Source organism: Talpa occidentalis, unplaced genomic scaffold, assembly GCF_014898055.3.
Source record: "Talpa occidentalis isolate TD23 unplaced genomic scaffold, MPIMG_talOcc4v2.1 talOcc4.2, whole genome shotgun sequence".
Taxonomy (NCBI): Eukaryota; Metazoa; Chordata; class Mammalia; order Eulipotyphla; family Talpidae; genus Talpa; species Talpa occidentalis.
In genome coordinates this window covers 65,218,183-65,238,694 of record NW_023602073.1, presented here as the reverse complement: position 1 = coordinate 65,238,694, position 20,512 = coordinate 65,218,183, and the positions used below count along the sequence as shown (strand labels likewise).

Sequence of the window (20,512 nt, the reverse complement as noted above, 5' to 3'; positions counted from 1 at the left end):
CCCCAGGAGTTAACCCTGCCTCTCTCCAGCTTCCACCCAGCATCCGCTCCTGCCTTTGTCCCCCTCCATACCTTCGCTCACACTATCCTTTCTGCCTAGGATGTTGGCGTCACCCCTTTCACCATTTCCTCTCTGTTCTATCTTCTCCTACCCATTTTTTAAGGGGCAGCCTAGAGAAGACTCCCAGTCTCTGCCACCCCCAATACAGCCCCTACCCTGAAGCTGGATCAGATGCAAAGCTGGAGGTACTTTTTATGTTATTTTTCTATATATGGATTTATTGTCCTGTGTCTTCTCACCAGATCCTTAAGGGGTAGAATTGTGTTCATTCCTATCAGTACCCCTTGGCATAACACAACTGGCCCAATAAATATGGTTTGAAGGGACAAAAGAAGATACAAGTGATGCATTTGAATGCACTTCCCAATAATGTCAAGAGACCTAGGCAGCTCCCACCTGCTCTGGGACTGCAGAAGAGAAGGGCCTATGCAGGGTGCAGGGCAGGGAGTCCCCTCAGTGGCAACCCGAGCTGTGGGCCTATCAGAAGCTCAAGGAACTCTCACTATGTACAACTAAATAAGATCCCAGGGCCACAGGCCCCATGAGCAACCACCTCCTACTCCCAGCCCATTGCTGGCAACAAGGTCACTTAATTATAAACCCAGCCCTCTCCTGCCCCTGTGCAGCAAGCTCAGACACATGGACAGCTCCTTCATTGACCAAGGGACAGAGCCTGGATCGTGTGATTCCTGGAGGCAGCACTAGTCACTGCAGAGCCCTTAGCACCTGTCTCAGGAGCTATTGCCTCCTCCCCCATTTCCTGAACCACCGCCCCCACCGCCCCCTCCCCACCCTTTCTAAACCATGGCAGAGGATACATGAGTTGCCCTAGGACTAGCACAGCCAGAAGGGAGGGACCTTAGCCACACTCCCCAAGGGAGGAGGGGTGGGGGGCAGGAGGAAGCCTGGAACAAGGATTCAATGGAGAAGGAGAAACCAGGAGGAGCTTTGAGATCAGAATTAAATTCTTTAATACAAAATGCTTTTTTTAAGATATATCTGTATTTCTTTGCCGTTGTTTAAAAATAAATATGTACTACAGAATATCTCGAAAAACTGCACTAGAGACAAAGATGTGATGTTAATCTTTTTCCCCCACAATTATTACGGATAAACAGTAGCACCAATAAATAAATGATAACAAATATTAAAATTAAAAAAGGAGAGAGATTTAGTATGTAGAATTCTCTATTTTTTCTTGTTTTGTTTTTACATATAAAAAAAAGAATAGCAATGTCTATTTTATCAGAATCACATATATACATAAACATATATATATATATTATATATATATACAAACACAAGTTGCCAAATATATATATAGTATGTAGATGTATATTGAAACCTTATCAAAGGAATGTGTGGTGGGGAGTCAGGGGTAAGGGGAGGGCAGAGTTTAGTGTTAGCAAAATTAAATATCTGTTCAGGACAAGCTAGTGACTGTCACCGATCAGGAGAGATTGGAAACATGAATTTCATACACAGAGACCAGTACAAATAAGAGAGAACAAGAGAGAGCAAGATAGAGATACATCTTATAAATAGTTGAAATTAAATATTAACCAAGAATACTGAAAAAAACCCTACTCTTTAATTAAATTAACTGTTTTAATTTCTAATTAAAAAGGGATATTAAATAAGTACCGTATATAAAACACTTTCTCTTTTCTCTGCCTCCATGACAGGCACATGGATCCTGCCCTCTCGGTGCCGCGGGAAGGGTCGGGTGGGGGACAGAGGAGGGGTAACCACTCACACACACACAGCCAGTCTCCTGGGGACAGAACTAGTGGTTTCAATGGTCTGAGGACATCAGGCCCTCCCGGCTGCACTCCCAGGCAGGGGCGTGAGGGAGGGCCCGGAGGCGCTTCCACCAATGTCTCTCTCCTCTCGCTGGGACATCTGTCAGAAGCCTCGTGGGCATCACGGAAGCAGGTGAGTAGGCAAAGGCTGTCCCGGCTCCTCAGTCTTCCAGGCTGTGCCCCTCTGGGCAGAACGCCTATGCAGCATGTGGAAGGGATCCCCAAAGCACAGCAACGTCCCGAAGCTCCCCAAATTCCTGGTCAGAGTCAACATCCTCTTCCCTGTATCTTTCATCTGTCTTTCTGTCCGTTTGACCTCAGAGTAGAGGCTCAGGGCCAGGGCTGGGTTTGTCGGTGTTCCCAAAAGCGGGCCAGGTGTGCCCCCGTGCCCTGGCCCTGCACTTTCCTGGGCAGGGGAGGGGACCCTGGCCTCTCCCTAAGGGGGTTAAAATAAAAGGATCACGCCGAAGTCTCTCCTCCCGTCCTCTTCCCTGTCAGGATCTGGGTAGGGACATTCTCCTCCCAACTCAGTCCACAGCAGTCAAATACATCCAGTGAAGACACCAATAACATTACAATGTTAATTTAAAAAAAAAAGAATATATATATTTTATATATATATAAAATATATATATTTATTTTTATATATATAATATATATATATATATATAAACGTATGTATGTGGGTGGGTGTGTCTACAGGAATCCCAGAAATAAAACTTTCTAATCTTCCGGGCTCGGTGATTTAGCAGCAAGAAAAATAAAATGGCAATCCAATTCCAAGAGGGCCCATGCTTGGTCACCCGCCCGGGAATGCTTCTGCCGGAGTCTCACCCTCCGGACCCAAAGTGCTCTGCGCAGTCTCCTCTTCCTTCATTTCAGGTTTCTGGATTAAAGGTTGTTCTGGCAATGGCGATGGTGATGGTGTGGTGGTAGTGCGGCGGCGGCGTGCTTTCTGTATCGGTCGTTCGCTATCAGTCTTTCCTGGTGAGAGGTCTGGTTCCCGAAACCCTGAGGGAGGCTCCTTCCTCCAGCCTGGCTCACCGCCTGGGCTTGTCACATCTGCGGGGAATGGGAAACAGAGCCCGGGGTCAGAGCCAGATAAGGAGGCCTGGCGGGGAGGCGGGAGGTCTGCCCCTTCCTGGGAGTCTTCACAGCATCTGGTACCGCAGCAGCGGAGAGGACCGCATGAATGTGGTCCTGCCTCGGGGAGCCCCAGTGCAAGGGGAGACCAGCCCCTGCCCTCAGGGACCCCAGTCTGCCCTCTAGAGTTCATAATCCCCTTGAGACAAGACAAGAACATGGGGACAGTTTACAAAGCAACAGATGAACGTGGACTAAAGAACAGTCCCTGCTTAACATGTAAGTGCTGAGGGGTGACCAGAGGTGGACCGAGTTCATCAGGAAAGGATCCCTGAGGAAGGGCAGTTTCAGCTCGGTCTCTAGGGGGGTGATGTGGGGGAGTAGGAAGAGCACCCTGAGCAAGGCACCCGAGAAGGGAAGCTGTAGGGAAGGAGCTGCCCCAGGGAAGTGAGGGTGCAGGGACGAAGAACAGTAACTAGGAAGGTGAGGGGCACATCCCCCTTTGCCACGCAATCCCTTCCCAGTCTCGGCTCATCTCTCTTGAGCTCACTGGTGGCAGCAGGCCCTGGGTACCCAGCTGCCTTCCTTTCCAATATGCTGCTTAACTTAGGGCTGGGAGGAGGCCATTGGTGGCTGCGCTACAGAGGGGACTAGATGACCTGTCTCCTGTCATGCCCCCAGCCTTGGATTGATTGTCTTTTACCCTCCCCCACTCCCCACTGTGAGGAGGAATGAGAGCAGGCCCTGCCCTTACGAGAGCCTGGGAATAGGGATTCTAGGCCTCCAATATGGGAAGCTAAAATTTCCCAATACATTCAGGCTAGGGGTTGGGGCAGGTCTCTGGAAATTGAAGTAACTTCAGTTAGCTCAGGTCATTTCAGGCATTCCCCCCACCCCACACAGTCTCTGCAGTATAATCACCACGGTCACCCTAAAATAGCAAGTCCTTTATCTTCCCCAAGACCACCCCTCACCAGGGTGGAGGTAGAGGCCCTTCATCCAGTCCTGGCGATAGGCAGAGCCCCCAACCCCATCACTAGAATACACTTCCTGTCTTCATGGATGACCAAGACAGACCAAACCCCCACCAACACCCCAGGGCCTGGTGCTCAGCATCCCCTCGACACCCACAGCCACTAAAACATTGGGCCAGGGGAGGTAGCCACACTCTAAGAACTTTGTTAATGGAGCATCTGGACTAACTGGGGGCACTGAGGCCCTGCCTGGGGAATCCCTATATTAGGCTATCCTCCCTGGAGGAAGCGCGCCGTGGCACGGACAACTCCCTGTCTGGGGCATGGGCTAGATTGGCATAAGTGCCAGTCAAGGCATCAAAAGTTTGCTATCAACTACCAAGGTCCTCAGTCATGTACTTGACAGTTGCTTGGTTCCCACTGTGGACAAGGGACAGGAGCGCAGACACCTGGGGATCATACAGGTAAAGTAAAACCAGGCCTTTGTTAAGGAGTTCACGGTCTACTGTCAAGAGCGTGGGCACCACCCCTCCCTCCACCCATCCTATGGGCCTTGGGAAATTGTTGGGGTGTTTGGGGTTGTCACTGGGACTGTCTGAGTTCTCAAATGCTGAGTTTCCTACCAGTGTAGACTCACTCCACCCAAAACCAACAGCCAGTGCCCATGCCCTTGGGACCCGAGTCTGAGGAGGTCTCACCCCCCACCCCTAAGGAGAGACACTGAGGGTACAAGAAGTCCAGCGGGGCAGACTTCAGAGGTTGGTGGCGAGGCCCCCGGGAGAGTGTTTGCACTTTGTAGACGGCAACGTCCCACGCTTTGGGAAGGGCCCTCAGTATTAGCAGCGAAGGCAGTAATGACAACATCAGGACCAACAGCCACCACGAGCAGGACCACAGGACACAACACTCACTTGCGTCCACACCACCACATGAAGTCACACCAACCTACCCATTCAGGCAGCCAGGGCAACCTCTGAACAGGCCCCGCCAGGCCGGGCCAGCGCCTGCTGCCCACCGCAGGGGCCTTGCCACAGAGAAGGTAGTAGTCACCAGGCAGGCAGCTAGAAGCCGAGCAAGCAGCTGGCCCCTCTCAGGTGTTCTCTCTTTCTCTCTCTCTCTCTCTCTCTCTCTCTCTCCCCATGTCCTTGTGAAGCCCCTCTCTGACTCGCTCGCCCTCTGGGAACCAACCTGCAAGTACGTTCGTTTAACTCAAGCTGCCTCGCCTTGCAACGCGAGTCTGTGTTTTTGCAGGAACATTTACACGTCTGCGGATCTTGTACAAACAAATGCTTTCTCCGCTCTGAGCAAGGCCCACAGGGACTGCAAAAAGGCAAAAGGAAAGACATCTAAGCTAGAGCGTCAGCAGAGAGAGAGAAAAAAAACCCATGCAACACCCCCTAACATGTCCAAGACTGCACCCCCACCCAGCTCGTTGGCCCCCACACCCTTCCACGCCCTGGAAGAGTCCAAGTGCTATAGCAGAAGACAGAGAGAGCGGCGGAAAGAGGCAGCACTGGCTAGAAGCCGGCCCGCTGGAAGAGGCGGGCACAGACGGGCAGAGAGTGCAAGGAGAGGGCTGCCATGACGGGCCAAGTGCAGGTCTCAGGCCACAGGGCTCTGACAGCTACCACCCCCAAAGGGTACACCTTGACTCTTCAATGCTGTAGTGACCAAGGGGATGGGGGCGGGGGGGGGGACACTGAGATCACAAGGGGCCACCTTCTCCCTGTGTCAGAGCTCACACCCCAGCCCTCCGGCACAGTTGGGCCAAAGGGCATGACGGCAGGATAAGCCCACAGACAATGTCCATAGGCCAGGCCACTGGTGGTAGGAGGCCAGGGCAGGGTCCACCACAGCCTCCAGTCCAAAGAAAGAAGCTGGCCTACAGGGAAGCTCCTGTGGGTGCCATGGGTTGGGTTGGAATAGGGACCCCCCTCCCCCGCTACCCGAGTTCACCAGGAGGAGCTGCCATGTGGTGCTTGACCCCACTCCACCTCCTCCTACTGACTGCAAATTGCCTCACATTATTGGAGCCCCTTCCTCAAGCCATATCTGCCCACTCCCACCGCTACCCAGACAAGTGCAGAAGCCTAGAGCAGTGGAAACCAGTTGGGTGAGCAGGCACCAGAGCCCGGCACCAGTGCCAACATGGGCCTGCCACCAGTGCCCAGTGGGTGAGAGAAAGGCGGTGCCCAGCCAAGCCAGAGTCCCCCGTCCCAATCCTTTAGGCCCACTCTGAGCCTGAACCACCCAAGTCCAACCCCGGACCAGCAACACCACCACCAAATCTACCCTTTGGTGCCAATTAGTGGAGTGAGAGTGAGAGAGAGACACTGGGGCCGGAGGGGAGGATGAGCAGGGCGGGCGGGAGGGAGGAGGGCAGGGTTACAGGGTCCTGCAGGCAGGAGTCTGACTGGGGGCCAGGGAGGCTCCAGGGAACCAGACAGCAGCGGGCACCACGTACACGCTCCAGGATTTATACCGGGATTTCTTGCGCTTTCTTTTTTGCCCCTTCCCCTTTCCTCGAATTGATTTTCTGGAAAATAAAAAACAGAGACAGACAGAGAGAGAGAGCGAGGGGGCAGGGAGAGGCAAAGAAGCAGTGAGGAGGGTAGGGTACAGGACATGCTCCCTGGAACGAGGTGACGGTGGAGGCAGGCAGGATCCAGGAGAGAGCTCGCACACGGCTCGCACACGGCTCGCACACAGCACGCACGCGGCACGCACACATGGGCTGGGGGTGTAGACATGCAATGAATCCTTCTCACTGTGGCCAGTGCTCAGAAAGGCTCTGGGTGGGGAGCACAGGACCCAAAGGCCTCCGTGCTCACAGTGACTACTGGTCCTAGACCAGGGGCCAAGGCCTGAGGGCAGGCTCTTTGCCCAGCAACCCTGACCATATCTGACCCTGAAGGTCAGGGGGCTATCAAAGGGAAGTGAGAATTTGGGGAGGTCAGAGACCTGACTCAATGGGGAAGGGGATAAGACTGTGTTGCAGGACACTCTGCCTTCACTTCCACAGGGGCCCTGCCTCTGTGAATCCTAATGTGGGGGAACAGCCACACTGGCAGCTGGCATAAAACCAGGGGCGGCACATGAAAGGCGCCAGGCAGCCCAGCCATAACCTGAGAGGCGGAGCTGGGTGTCCTCAGAGCCCCAGGCAGGCAATGGGTGGGGTGGGAGTTAGGGAGGCGTGGGGAGGAGGGGCCTAGGCAGCACTTGGCAGGGAGCTCTCTCCCCAGCCTGTCAAAGCCTGCTGCACCATCTCCAGAGACTCTTCCGAGCCCAGGCGAGCCCCCCACTCTTCCTGTGGGCAAAGCAGGCATTTGAGGAATGGGCAAGGGGGCAGGCTGAAGCCTGTCCCCCTCAGGGGAACCAGCACTCTCCTCTCCTGCCAGGCCCAAGAGAATGCCCCTCAGAAAGTCTGCCATGGGGGAAGCAATGAGAGGGGAAGGGACCTGGAGGGGGGCAAATTTGTCCCCTTTCAGGAGAAAGCACTGGAAAGAGGAAGGTCTACACACGCGCACACACACACACACACACACACACACACACGCACACCCCTCTCCCTCTCTCCTCCCCTCTGTCCCTCCCTCTCTCTCTCACACAATCTCTCTGTCTCTCTCTCTCTCTCAGGCTGCTCTCCCAAATCACTGCCCTGGTAGCCACATAGCCACAGCAATCCTGCAAGTCGGGGACTGAGGAAAGAGACAAAGGGTTAGGGCTCAAGGTTGAGGCTTCAATGCCTCCAGAGCACTGGGGGGCAGACAGGGTGGGGGGGGAGGGCACAGGTACTCTCTCTCAGTCTCTGCTTCCCTGCAAGCATGCCAGCTGCTCACCTTGTCTGGAAGGCTCACTGCCCCCAGATCTTACCCTCCGGCCCTTAACCTACATGCTAAGCAACCGGGACTCAGAGAATGACCAATATTCAACACTTTCTGGCCAGCCGAGGGCTGTGTCTCAGGCCTGCCTCACTCCTACAAGAGGGCGTGCAGCACAGAAACAGCCCAGGTAGCCCCAGATCCACTGCACCGCCACAGCAGCCACCAGAAGAGGCCGTTTCCTCTGACACACAGAGCTGGTCTCGGTCACCCCACCCTCTCCCCACTGTGGGTGATGGGAGGCTTGAGCAAGCCAGGGAACCAGTGTCCACACTGTCCCCTAAAACACCAAAACTGCAAGTGCCAGCCTGGAATGACCTGGAACTCATCATCTCTTCCAAAGGAAGCTCCAGGCTGGGCTTTGTCACTAATCTTATAGCCATGATCCTGGCATTGGCTCTATCCCACCATTGCCACAAGTCCCCATGAGACCAACTCCCTGAACCAGTGAAGCCATCAAACTCCCTGACAGAGGAAGCCATGAGCCCCAAACCAAGTCAACTGGCCAAGGAGAGAAAGAAGAACTGAAGTCATGACCACTTACTTTTCTTGCCTTGCTTTTTCTTTCTTTGGTCTGCAAAAGGTAGAAAAAGAGAAAAAACAAAACAGAGAGGGGTTGAGGTGACGACAATAATGACAATGATACAAAACTTGACATAGCATTTATGATAAACCAACAGTTTTAATCTCTTTACATAGAATAGCTCACTTAGTCCTTCTAACAAAGCTGTGAGGTATATAGTATTCTTATGCCCATTTTAAAGATGTGCAAAATGAGGCACTTTGAAGCAAAATTAAAATGGCCTAGGTTATATAGTCAGAAGGTGGAAAGGGGCTAATGCGTGCACTGTGCTTGACCCCAGCACAGAGCAGGCGCCCTGCGGCCTGAATGAGTCCTCACCTGCATTCACATTTGTTGTGCTGTAGGAAGCTCATCTCTCCTATGTGCTGGCTTTGGTGAGGTTTGATCCGCATAATCTGGAAGGAAAGGAAGCAGATCACAGTGGTTAGTGACCCAGCCAGCCATACCCAGATGGGACACCCCTATGGCTCATGCCACTCAGTACCCAGGGGGTCCAGAGCAGGGGTGGGTGGTGGAGGTAGGGAGGACCAGGGGCTCTAGCCAGACAGAGCCTCAGGCCCACCCATACTCCCCCACCCTGCTGACCTCAAGGAGCCCCTGCTCCTCTTGAGGGCAGACATGGCTGCAAGGGTTGGCCAGGCTGGGAATTCAGGTCCTGGGTTCTTGCCACTCCCCATTCCACCCCTCTTTTCAGCCCCTCTAGGCCTTACCCTGACCCCTAGTAGCTACCCAATAGCCACCCCTGCCTGAGTCTCAGCACCCCCCGCCACCCTGTTGAGGCTGAGATGTGCCCCTTCACCAGGCAACACCAAAAAGACTGGCTCTTTAAACTCTCCACAGACCAGGCTCATCCACTTCCAGAACAGAGACTCGGGGAGGAAGGGCTGTCTCCCTCCAGGAGAGGAAGACAGGGGCTCCTATCCCAGAGGTCAGACTCTCCTGAGCCCAGGACTAGGGTCAGGGAGGAGGTGGTCAGGGCTTGCTGGGAACCTGGTCTGGGAAATGCAGGCATCATTTCTCCAAAGAAAGCAAGACCCCCAGGCCTCCCCCTGATCAACTCCAGGGTAGGAGCTGGGCAAGGCAAGTCAGGCTCCTTTCTCACAGGAACTGCCTAGAAAAAGGCTAGGAACCAGGTGTTCCAAGTCTAACACCCCCTGATGCCCCCTGCCCCCACTCTCCAGAGGGGCTCACCTGCATGGTGATGTTGAACTCCTCGGTGGGCACACACTCTAGGCCCTCATCATTGCAGCAGCCCCCACACCGCATCAGGGGCACGCAGGACGGCTTGAAGATGTACTCGATCTCATCGGGGTACTCCTGGAAGATGTCCACCAGGGTCTCGATTGGACGGCAGTAGCTACGCTGATAGACATCCATGAACTTCACCACTGCATGGAAAGGGGTGACACATGAGCCCAGCAGGTCACACAAAAGAAGGCTAGTCCCTGTCCCCAGCCTGCCTTGCAAGGCCATGCCTCAGGGTCTGTGAGAGGTACCCATTGTCCTTTAAGGCCTTCCAAAAATTGAACTTAAGTCCCTCCAACTGTGGCTGAAGCCCTTTCTGAAGCTTTTTACCATCAACACTAGTGAAGGTCTGTTTTTGTTCCCAAGATCACATGCTATTATCAGGTTCCCAGAGAGCTGGCCTGCCACATCTGATCCCCCTGCCTCACCATGACAGCCAAGCCGATTCCTGGGTCAACTTTGACGCCAGAGGACAGCTGGAGTGTGAATATACCTGTTGCGAATGCTCTGAGCGTCACATGAAAGAGGAACTGAATGCATTCACATTTGTGAATGCAGCTTGGCCAAACCACTTCCCATAGCCCTGCAACCCTCCCCACAGCCACTGCGTGACATCCACATATCCACGACCATTTAAGGAGCTCGCAGCGTATGCAGGGCACTGGGCACTGCAGCCCGTTGTTATCACCTCCACAATTCTCCCAGGTGGTTCTATGAGATTCAGAGAGGTTCTATTAGGACCCCCATCTTACAAATGAGGAGCTGGAGGCTCAAAGAGGCAGATTAACTTGCCCCAAGCCACACTGAAGTAAGTGGTAGGTTCAAATCAGCTCTGCCATCAGAGCCTGCTCAAACCAAGAGTGTGAGGAATCAGAGAGGAAGCCTCAGGGGGTACCTGCCACCTGCCCGACCCTCCCCTGGACCTGGACTGAGGAGGTGGTGGGCAGCGACATGGAGGCTGGGCCTTCCTGGAATCAGCAGGTGGCAGTGGGCGGGCACACTGTGCAGGACCTGCCAGCCACCGATAACCCCGCCCAAAAGGGCAAACTGCTTGCATCATGGAAAAAAAAGGTGCTGCCACCACAGCCACGGAGCATTTCTAGAAGCTGATCTGGAGGGAAACCAGGGTAAAGACAGCTTGCCAGGCTTCCTTGGAGCCTAGGGTGCACTGGAGCATGAAGGGGTAATTCTGGGCCATAGAGGCGGGGCCTTGAGAATAAATAAACTCAGGACTCCGGAATGACTACTCCAAATTGTGGCTTAGTCTGCCACTCCCCATCACACACCTCCCCCACCACCACCACCACCACCAAGCAATCCTGTCACTGGTACAAGTTTCCCTACACAGGAGGGAAGCAGCAATACCCAGGTAGAGCTGAGGTCTGGGTTCTGGCCATGATTTGGTGTGACCTTGGGCCAGTCCCTGCCTCTCTGGGCTTCAGGCTGCACATGGAGATAAGTGGGCTGGGCTGATTTCTAAAGACACCGAAACAGAGGCCAATCCTGAGGATGTGTCTTCCATTCTTCTGGCCCCAAGAACAAGTGCCCTTTTCTCAGCCCAGGTAACATGAAGTGTGGAACCTCACCAAGCGCATGAAGCGCGTACCCTAGCCTGCCTCTCCAGACAAACTGTAGCTAAGCCGCCCATCACTCCTTTTCCCTCTAAGACACCAAAGGCAGATGAGACCCAGAGGGGTGTATACAGTAGAGGGGTTAAGGAGAATTGAGGGAACTAAGGGGGAAGGTCACAGGGAGAAAACAGAAAGGAAAACAGTGGGATCCCCAAACCAGTCCCTGGCCTTTCTTGTAGTCTCCGGGTGCCCTAACCAGACCATGGCACAAAATTCTCCTTTCCCCAAAAGGGGTAAAGTAAGTTAAAGCATCTTCAAACTTGAGACCAGGGACCCGAAGAAGTCCCTTTCTAAGTCAAGTCTATATTGAAGATGACAAGCAAGAATCCTTGACCTGCTAGTTTGTTGTGGTTGGAGAAAGAGATGGCCCAGGCTTGGAAGGACCCAGACAAGGAGAGTAGAAAGAGCTGGCCTAGGGTCATGGTCATTGGTCACTCAGGGTAAAGAGATCCAGCTGGCTCCCTGGGAGCCAGGCTCCCAAGGGCTGGGAGGTGGAAGGGGCAACTTCACTTGCACCCTTCCCATGCTTGGCACTGCTTCCAAGGAGACCCTGCTTTTGCACAGGGCATGAACACGGTACACCCCAGCAACGTCAGGCTCTCGTGGTTTTCCTTATTTCTCCAAGACAATCTTTTCTCCAGCAAACAAAGACCATTTGTCTGGCCTATCCAGGACCACAGAGACCACTGGGAAGCTGAGGGGGTGGGTGTACTGGGGGGTGGGGGAGAAGGGGCACTGTCAGTGGCTGGGAAGCCAGGTCCTGGAAAAGGCTCCTGGTGGGGAAGGAGGCAGAACCGGCGGGACATCACCACCCCACTGGCCAATACGCTGGGCCACATTCGATTTGGGTCAGGGAAACTCTCCTGGAGGAAGACCCCAGGGTCTTCCTTCCTCAGACAGGGAAAGCTGGGGGGAGTGGCAACAAGCCACTCCTCCCCCAGACTGGAGCATAAGCCACATTCAGAGGTGAGGAGAGCCAGGGCGTCCCTAGAGAAATGGGAGGATCCCTTACTCCAAACCACAGCGGAACAAAAGGCAGGGCAGCGGGGCGGGGCGCCTGGGAGCTACAGCCAGCCCTCTGCTGGCCCAGGAGGGAAGTTCATGGCACCCAACCCTCCAGGCGCAGGGGAGGCTGTAGGGCTCTCTCTCCACTTCAGAAGGAATGCAAACAGAGAGGGGGGGTCCCACAAGGCTGGGCCCTCTGTACCCCCAGCTCATGCACAGTCAGCTCTCTGGATAGCAAGGATCACAGACCCCACTACAAGTGGGACATGGCTGAGTTGGAAGTGACATGAGATATCTATCCTCCCCTGGGAGTAGTGGGGACAAGGGACACCTCCCCCAGCATCTGGGATCCTCAGACACTGCACGGTTTACACTCACAATTCCCTGTCTAAATAAAATTTTACTAGAAACAGCAGCAAAAAAGGCCAAAAGTCATACATCTAACAGCAGCACCTAAGGAATAGAAGGTTAATTTCATGGTGCTCACCTCTCCCCTTTCATGATCCCCATAGTCCTGTACCCATCCCCCCCTTGACTTGGAAAGAATCAATAGGGTCCCCCCACCCATCCCCTGGGGGCTCAGGGGACCCCATCCAAGAGCCAGGAGAACTCACCTTCATGGGATTTATGCTCTCCTTCTTCTGTCATAGGTGCAGCCTGGGACCACTGAGGATAAAACAAAGAGCAAGGCATGGGCTTGGGCAGGGACGCCAAGGCCCAGCCACCCCGCCCCTCCTCCCTTCTTGGACCCTCCCAGCCAGCAGCCTCTGGCTGCTCCAAGGCTTCCCTTGGAACCAGGAGCAGGGGGGCGGGAGGGGGGGGTGCTGGGGGGACTCCCCACAGCACAGAGCAAGCCCATGACCCCCTGGAGTGCTCCAATTCTGAAGCCAAGGAAGAAAAGACTAACCAGATATCAGTGTAAGGGTCTCAAAACTCCAAGAGGAAAACACCAGATTGCTGTACTGTCCAGGTCCCTGCCCTGTCCCCCCACATTTCCCTTTCCTGGTTCCCACTGCTGAGCAAAGAAAAGTGAATCCTTTCGGCCCCCCATTCCCTGGTCCAAGCCATCGGTAAGTATTAAGGTCAAATAGGAGGACAAATTTGGACTGGGGCAGGAAGGAAGGACTGGGGGTGAGAAAAAAAACATGGTGACCTTCTCCTGCTGACATGACAAATACCAGGGTGAGCTGGTGCTGGGGGGGGGGGGCGCAGAGGACCGAAGGGCACCAACCACCCTCCCCCACTCGAACTCTTCCACAGGAATATTCAGCAAACCCACAGGTTGCCTAGTGGGTAAAAAACTAGAAGGACAGTGGGGGGAGGGGGGAAGGCCCCATTTCTCCCCCTGCCCAGATCTCCCCAGAGCCTGAATGTATTTCCAAAGCTTCCAGCCTCACACATTACCCCGCTGCTGTCTTCTCCCTCCCAGAGCAAGAGGGTCCCCAAGCTCACCAGGGAAGCCTTTCAAGGCTTAGCTCTGCCCAGCCCCTAGGGGGCTCCCTGCACTACCCAGCCTGAGGCCTTCCCCATCTCTCCCCACCCCCACTAGTACTTGCCTCCCTTCCCCAGAAGCTGTGAAGGTCAACAAGCCCAACCATGTGGACCTGACAGCGCGGGGCAGGCAAAGGCTTCTCCCAGCAATTCCAGAGGCCCTCCAGTTCTCACCAACTCCCAACCCACTGGGCCCTCCTTGGGGCGGCCCCTGAGCAGCAGTGTTGCACTCCAGCGCGCACACGCACACCCTACTGAGAGGGAGTCCCAGTCTGTCCATCTCTCTCCTTCCCACACCTTGATCCCCCAGCCTTGCCCCCAGCACCAAGGTCAGATAACAGTTTCCAGCTCCCAGCAGGACTGTCTCACTGCAGGGGTTCCCACAGGTAACACTCCCCCCCCCCCACCCAAGTCTCCACCTCAGCCCCTCACCCATCCCCAGGACACCCCTCCTGGCTTCCTTATGCCAACTGTCTCCCTATGTCCTCCACTTCTCCTGAGTCCCCATGAAGAAAGGCAACAGAAACTTCGAACCCCCCCTCCAAGGCCAGGGGGTACTGGGAGGGGCAGTTATGGGCAGGGAGGGGCCAGGTGCCCTTCTCTGGGGGCCTCTGAAGGTCACACAGTGGCAAGGCAGCCACTCCTCCCCCTCCCCCCCTTTGGAGGCCTGGAGCCAAGGCCTTTGTGCCAGGGTCTGAGGTTCTCCCGGTAGCAGCAAGGACCCCAGTCCCCATTCCTTCCCGCTGCCTCTCTCCAGGGGGACTCCGGCTGAGGGAAGCGCGAAGGAGTGCAGACGGATCCCTAAGGTGGCTTTGCAGAGCAAGCTGGGTGGGCAAGTCAGGAGTTCCAAAAAACCACCTGCTCCGCTCAAACGCCCCATTTCACCAGGACAAAGTGTGTTTGCAAGGTTGGCAGGAGCTCTTTCCAAAGGCTCGGGGAGGGCTGGTCCCACACTGCCCATGTCACAGCATATCTGAAGCCATTTTCCCAAAAAGTGCAAAGTGGGGTAATGACACTCCTTAAACCCTCCCTACGTCCCCCCCCCGGGATAAAACTAAAGCTCAGCTTCCTCGGAAGTGTGGGGGAGGGGAGGAAAGCGCCTGTCACCAAGTCGGGACTTTAGGTAGAGTCTCCACAAAGCACCCGGATGGGCCCCGGCACCCCGACCTCTGAGTGTGACCACCCTTTCCCTGGCCTCTGGGGCAGTATGGGGTTAAGGGGGTCTTCTCAACAGAGGGGAATAAAAAATAAAGGGTGGCAGGGGCTTCTCTCCACACCGGGGAGCAAACGGGGCAAGGGACAGGGGCGTCAGGAAATGCCTCCGAGCAAGGGGGGATCAGAGGCTGCGACGCGGGACGGGTGAGGGTGGCTCTCCGGGCCCTCCGGCGGAGGCCACCCCGAGAGGTCACCTTCCCGCGGCACGCCGCGGGGGGGAGGGGCGCCGCTCGCCGCGCGGGGCTCGGGGTCCGGCCGCCGCGGCTCCGGGAACACGCGGCCGGCCAGGCCCGGGCTGATGTAATCGGCTTCGCGCGCGCACGGCCGGGCGGGGGAGGGCGGGCACCGAGCGGGACGCGAGCGGGCACGGGCGGGGGTGGCGCGGCGCAGGTGGCCGGGCGGAGAGGGGGTCCCTGCAGCGGTCCACCCCAAAAGTTTTCCCAAACTCGCGGCGAGGGTCGACGAGGTGGAGCGGCGGTGACAGCAAGCCCCTCTCTCGCCCGCGCCCTGCCCCCTCCACGCTCTCGGCCCTCCCACGGTCCAAGGTCCGAGTACCCCCCTGCTCGGGCTCCCGCCCCCGCTGCCCGGGCTTCCAGTTCGTCAGGGACCAGCGGCCGAGAGCAAACTTTAGCCGCCGGCGGCAGCGCAAGCCCAGCCCCCTCGGCCTCCTCCTCCGGCTCCCGCCCTCGGCTGGTCGGCCCAGCTCGTACGTGCGGTGCCTCCAGTGGGTGGGCAGGGCCCGCGTGGGCGGTGAGACTCTCTCCCGGTGCCCTCCCACCCAGCGCGCGCCCCCTCTCCCCACACGCACGAGAACAGAGGGGGAAACGCGCGCCCTGCGCCCGAGGACCCGCGTGGGGTGCCGAGCCCCACGCGCGCGCTCGCACGCACGTCCCCAGCGGGGAGAGGCGCTCGCAGCGGCCCGCGGCGCCAGGCGGGCACGGCCGCTTACCTTGGCATGGTGGAGGTAGAGCAGCAAGGCAAGGCTCCAGTGCACCCAAGAGAGCAGAAAGTTCATGGTTTCGGAGGCCCGGCCGGGGCCGGCGCGGCTCGCGCTCCCTCTCGGGCTCGGGCTGCGGGGCGGCCCGCTCTCCTGCGCGCCCAGGCGGGCTCCTCTTCCTCGCGGGGCTGAGGCCCGGGCCGGGGCCTGGGGCGCGCGCGCGGCTGGGGCACTGTCTGCGCACACAGCCGCCTCACCCGTCCATGAGCCCGGCTCCTGCGCGCCGAGCAGCCACCGCGGGCCCCTCTCCTCTTCCTTCTCCTCTTCCTCCTCCCCCTCCTCCGACTGCGGCTCCGCGCGGCCCGAGCTAGCACTTCTCCCGGTTCCGCTCGGCTCGGCTGCCCCTGCGCGGACCACGGCTCCTCCGGATCGCGAACAGCCCAGAAGTTGGACGAAAAGTTTCAGTGCAACGCCGCGAGCCCCGACCCCCTCCACCCCGCCTCCGGGCGCGGGCTCCGGCGGCGGCTCCTGCGCGCGGCTCGCCGCCGCGTCCACCGTCGGCCGCCCGCCGGGGAGGAGGTGGGCGCTGGGGCGGGGGGCGGTGTCTGTCTGTCTGTCCGTCAGCGCTGCTGGTCCGTCGCGGGATCCCGCGGGGGAGGGCTCACGCTGCGCTCTGGCGGTCACCCCCAAAAGCAGGTCACTCACTTTGCCCCTGTCCTCTCGTCGCTCGCCCGCCCGCGCGCGCGCTCTGACCCCGGCTCGCTCTCTTCCTCGACTTCTCGCTGCAGCTCTTGCTGCCTCTTTCTTCTCTGCTGCTTTCCAAAATCCGAAGTGATTTGGGAGAGGACGGGCACCGTCTCCCCAAACGGCCAGCCCGGTTCGAGCAGGGAATGGGAAGCAAAAATAAATTAAAACGGGAAAGAATACGGTCTTTTAAATGTTTAAGGAAAGAAGGAGGAGGGTAAGCCCCGGATAAACGAATAGCGAATTCCAGTGCGGAGTCCCCCGGCTGGTGACCCCGCCGGCCCGTCCGCCTTGCCGCTGCGACTCCCGATCGAGCGCCGCTGCCGCCAGCTCCACTCGCCCCCGGCGCCGAGGCCTCGTCGCAGCCCAGCTGCCCCAGCCTCTGCGCGGTGCGAGCTGCCACAAAACCATTCCCGGCGCCCCGCCCTGGCCACGCCCCTGGCACGCCCCCGGCGCGCGAGACTCCGCCCCGGAGACCCTCTGGCCGCGCTGTCGGGTCTTCGCGGGGGACCCTGGAGGGGGCGGCGGGGCCCGAGGGGCGCGGGAGGTCGGACAGACGGGGTGGGAGAGGCACACACAGATCTATTGGAATCCTGGGGTGACCCCTGGATTTTTATCCCTCCAGCAGTCAGCCGCCCCCCCCAGTCTCACACACACGCGCGCGCACACACACACACACACACACACACACACACACACTCGCACAAGCACGCTCCCTCACTCACGCAGACGCTGCCCTCCCAAGTTCATCGTCTCCCTGTGGTGGCTGAGCGCCCCCTAGTGACTACCATCGGACTGGCTCAGCCGGGAGAGGGTGGAGAGACAGGACCCCTGAGCCCCCCATTTCTGACCTCTCAAAAACAGTGACATGCTTGAGACTGGGGTGGCTCCATAGACAGATCCTAGTGGTGGGTGCAGGGGGCGCGAAGTAGCTATTCAGACAATGTGCCTATGTGTAACCCTCATCTGACCTGCTGGCATCAGAATCAGCCACTACCAACAGACTGGGGTCACTGGGGTCCTTTTGGAAGTGCCTCAGGAGGCTTCCCGAAGGAGAGGTATTTGGCACCAAGCTTTTGGAGCTGAGAATGAGAAGCTGTGTGGTTCTGGGGTTAGACAGTGGCCACCAGGGAAGTGGACCTGTTGAAGCCCACGTATGCACTGCAGAGTCTGGCAAAGCCCAAAGGGAGAGGCAGCTGGGAGACAGAAGCCCTTTTTCCTGCTCTCCCCCCCTCCCAGATGTTGCCAGGGAACTGAGGCCAGAGGGCCTGGTGGGGGCGGATGGAGGGCCTGAGTGATGATTCAAACATACTCACCAGCACAGCGTCTGCAGGCCAGCTGCCCAGTGCTCCCACCAGGCTGGGGGCCAAGGCTTCTATCAGCCCCAGCCTAGGCTCACAGCTCATCTTTTGAACATAATTTGAACCACCTCAGCAACCCCCCAGGTCCCCAGACCCCTTGCCTTTCTCCTATTCTCCTAGACAGCTGCTCTCATCTCCTCCCCCTCAAGTCTGCTCCCTTTCTTTAAAACCCCTTTATCCCCCAATTCCCCATGTCTATCCTATGTGTTCCCCAAGGTACTCCACTCTACCCTTATAGGAACAAGCCTGGAAAAATTCCTGGTTGGGCTTTGACCCGTGGCTCCCAATATCCCCCAGGGAACAAAGTGGGGGCCCTGCTACCTATGGGAATAGAGGGACCAAGGGGTGTCCTTATTTCTACAGATCTGGGCAGGACCTGGCCTGGAGCTAAACGCAGCCTTGGTGAAGGCCTACCCTGAGAATGGGAGCCAGGCAACTTCTCCCAACTTGACCATAAAAAAAATCCAAGAAGGATATTCAGCCAACTCACTGCCTCCATGCATGGTGCTGTAGTTTGGTGGTGTTCTAGGTTACCCCTTTAGAACCCGGATTCCATAGGAGTGGTGACTCTAGGAACCAAAAGGCAGAGGAGCTGGCTCTCTCCACTCTAGCCTACCTACCCTCCCCATCATTCAAGCCTCCAGTCCTATCTCCACCACCTGGCAGGCTCCCCAGCAGCAGGGACAAGGTCTTTTTACAGTTAGTAAATGTTTATTTGCTGACCCAGGGCCCCCTCCCAGACAGGCCTCCTCACCTAGGCTACAAGCTCCATCCAGGCTGCTTTGTGGGGTATGAAAAACTTCCTCCTTGTGCTCGCCTAGTGTTCCCCAAACCCTCCACCCCAACCCTTGCATCTGGAAAACAGTCCTGATACCTGTGGGAAGAGAGGAACCAATCAGTCTCATTATACATCTAGATCTAATTACTCATCCCAACTGGCTTATCTCTAGCACCCGCTGAGCACGCAATCTGGGTGCCTAGACAAGGATTCCCTCCCTCATCCCTATTAGGGGCAGGCAGAGCATAAGACAGAGGCTCCCAGCACCACCACTGAGGGTTCATGCTGGCCCCTTCATGTCAGCCTTCCTCAGCCCCTAGAAGAGTGTGAAGCACCTGGAGGTGGAAGGAGAAAGGAGTTGCAAGGAGAGGTGGTCACTGATTATCACTTAATCCCCCCAGGACTCTCTCTGACCTGAGCCAAGAGTCCACCCCTGCCCCGCTCCCCCTCCCCACCCCGGGGTATTTAGTCTATATGTTACCACGAGCTATGTGAGGATCTCCTCTGTGGGCTGTGCCCGGGAACCAGGAGAATGAGAACAGAATTGCAGCCTAGCCTAAGGGGGTTTTGAGCAAACTTTATTAAGGGATGGGTCTCCCACCTCCACCCTTATTTCAGAGATGCAACCTGGCCATGACTTGGAAGAGTGACTGACTCCAGATTCTGTCGCCCCATGTGGTTTCACCAGTTATCACAACAGTACGCTATTGTGGACCAAGCCAACGCCCACATTACCATGGAGCTGAGAGCCCAGCACACCTGAAAAGGAAACAAGAAACCGATCAAGAACACAGGATCGCAGGCCCACATCGCATCTCCTCTTATCCTCTCTTCCCTGGGGCTTAATCGCCAGGAACAAACTTGATTCCACTTACCCTCCCTCCAAAGGGCAGGGAGTATCAGAACAAACTGTCCCCCAGAGAATCCCAAGGACACAGAGGTACCTAAGATCACACAGACACATGGGGGACTTGGGGAAGCAGGCACAGAACAGAGAGCATCCTAGACAGTGGCCATGCTGGGTCTCTTGAGGGACAACCTCAGCCCTACTCAGAGGGCTCCACAACTCAGGGCTGGGGAGGCCACAGCCTGTGGCTCTGAAATAGTTCAGAAGGAGCCAAGGAGGAAAGGGAAAGTGTTCTAGGTGAGGGGGAAGAGGGGAGAGGAGCAAGAGGGGGGGCAGGTGCATGGAGAAGAGAGAGTGTGGAAGGTGGCCAGGAGCCAACAGTGGCCCCAGACAAAGGAAGCAGTGATTGGGGCCAGGGCATAGGAGTCTCTTTACCTGACTGTCCTGTCACTCTAATGTTGAGGGACACTCTCACTTGTGTGTGTGTGGGCAGCTCACTCCAAGCCACGGATGAGGGACAGAGCCCCTCCGAAGGTGGGAGAGTGAGGAGAGAGTCCCTGAGTCTTGCTTGTTTAGCTATTTCTCCAAGGAGTTTGGCTGTGATAGAAGAAAAGTCTTCTCCCTCACTCCACTCCCCAACCCCCAGCGGCCTCGCAGACCCAGAGCTGATCTGTAGGAAGGCAGGAAGACAACCCTGCTGAATTGAAGGAAAGAGAACTAGATTAGTCCCCTCAACTCTCTGTCTGACTGTGGATCAATCCCCCTTCCTCCCACTGGCTCTTCTTTATTTCGAGTTCTTTGCAATGGAAAGACAAAGCAAAAACAAGGAAGAGGACCTCTGCTAGTGCCAGTATCACAACTCCTTGTGGATGTGG

General features: G+C 56.6%; 1 protein-coding gene across 4 annotated transcripts; it reads right to left on the bottom strand.

The window, feature by feature from the left end:
* Positions 1-1,007: 1,007 nt before the first annotated feature.
* Positions 1,008-17,037, bottom strand: VEGFA (vascular endothelial growth factor A). 4 transcript variants are annotated; one of them, XM_037519793.2, is made up of 8 exons: positions 15,920-17,037; positions 12,879-12,930; positions 9,575-9,771; positions 8,702-8,778; positions 8,345-8,374; positions 6,384-6,455; positions 5,108-5,239; positions 1,008-2,924 (listed from the first exon to the last, which is right to left on the bottom strand). In XM_037519793.2, exons 1-8 carry the CDS (start codon positions 15,983-15,985, stop codon positions 2,903-2,905), a joined length of 648 nt encoding a protein of 215 aa, XP_037375690.1. In that variant the 5' UTR covers positions 15,986-17,037; the 3' UTR covers positions 1,008-2,902. The 4 variants fall into 4 exon arrangements, with proteins under 4 accessions (XP_037375690.1, XP_037375691.1, XP_037375692.1 ...); XM_037519794.2 differs by having other exon boundaries at positions 6,402-6,455; XM_037519795.2 differs by lacking the exon at positions 6,384-6,455.
* Positions 17,038-20,512: the final 3,475 nt, after the last annotated feature.

What these genes read in the sequence shown, in the direction of transcription:
- VEGFA (XM_037519793.2), bottom strand. Translation starts at nt 15,985, where the DNA reads ATGAACTTTCTGCTCTCTTGGGTGCACTGGAGCCTTGCCTTGCTGCTC. An exon ending in AGTTCAACATCACCATGCAG is followed by an intron (nt 8,779 to 9,574) that starts GTGAGCCCCTCT and finishes CTTTCCTTCCAG; the next exon opens with ATTATGCGGATCAAACCTCA. An exon ending in CACAACAAATGTGAATGCAG is followed by an intron (nt 8,375 to 8,701) that starts GTGAGGACTCAT and finishes TACCTTTTGCAG; the next exon opens with ACCAAAGAAAGAAAAAGCAA.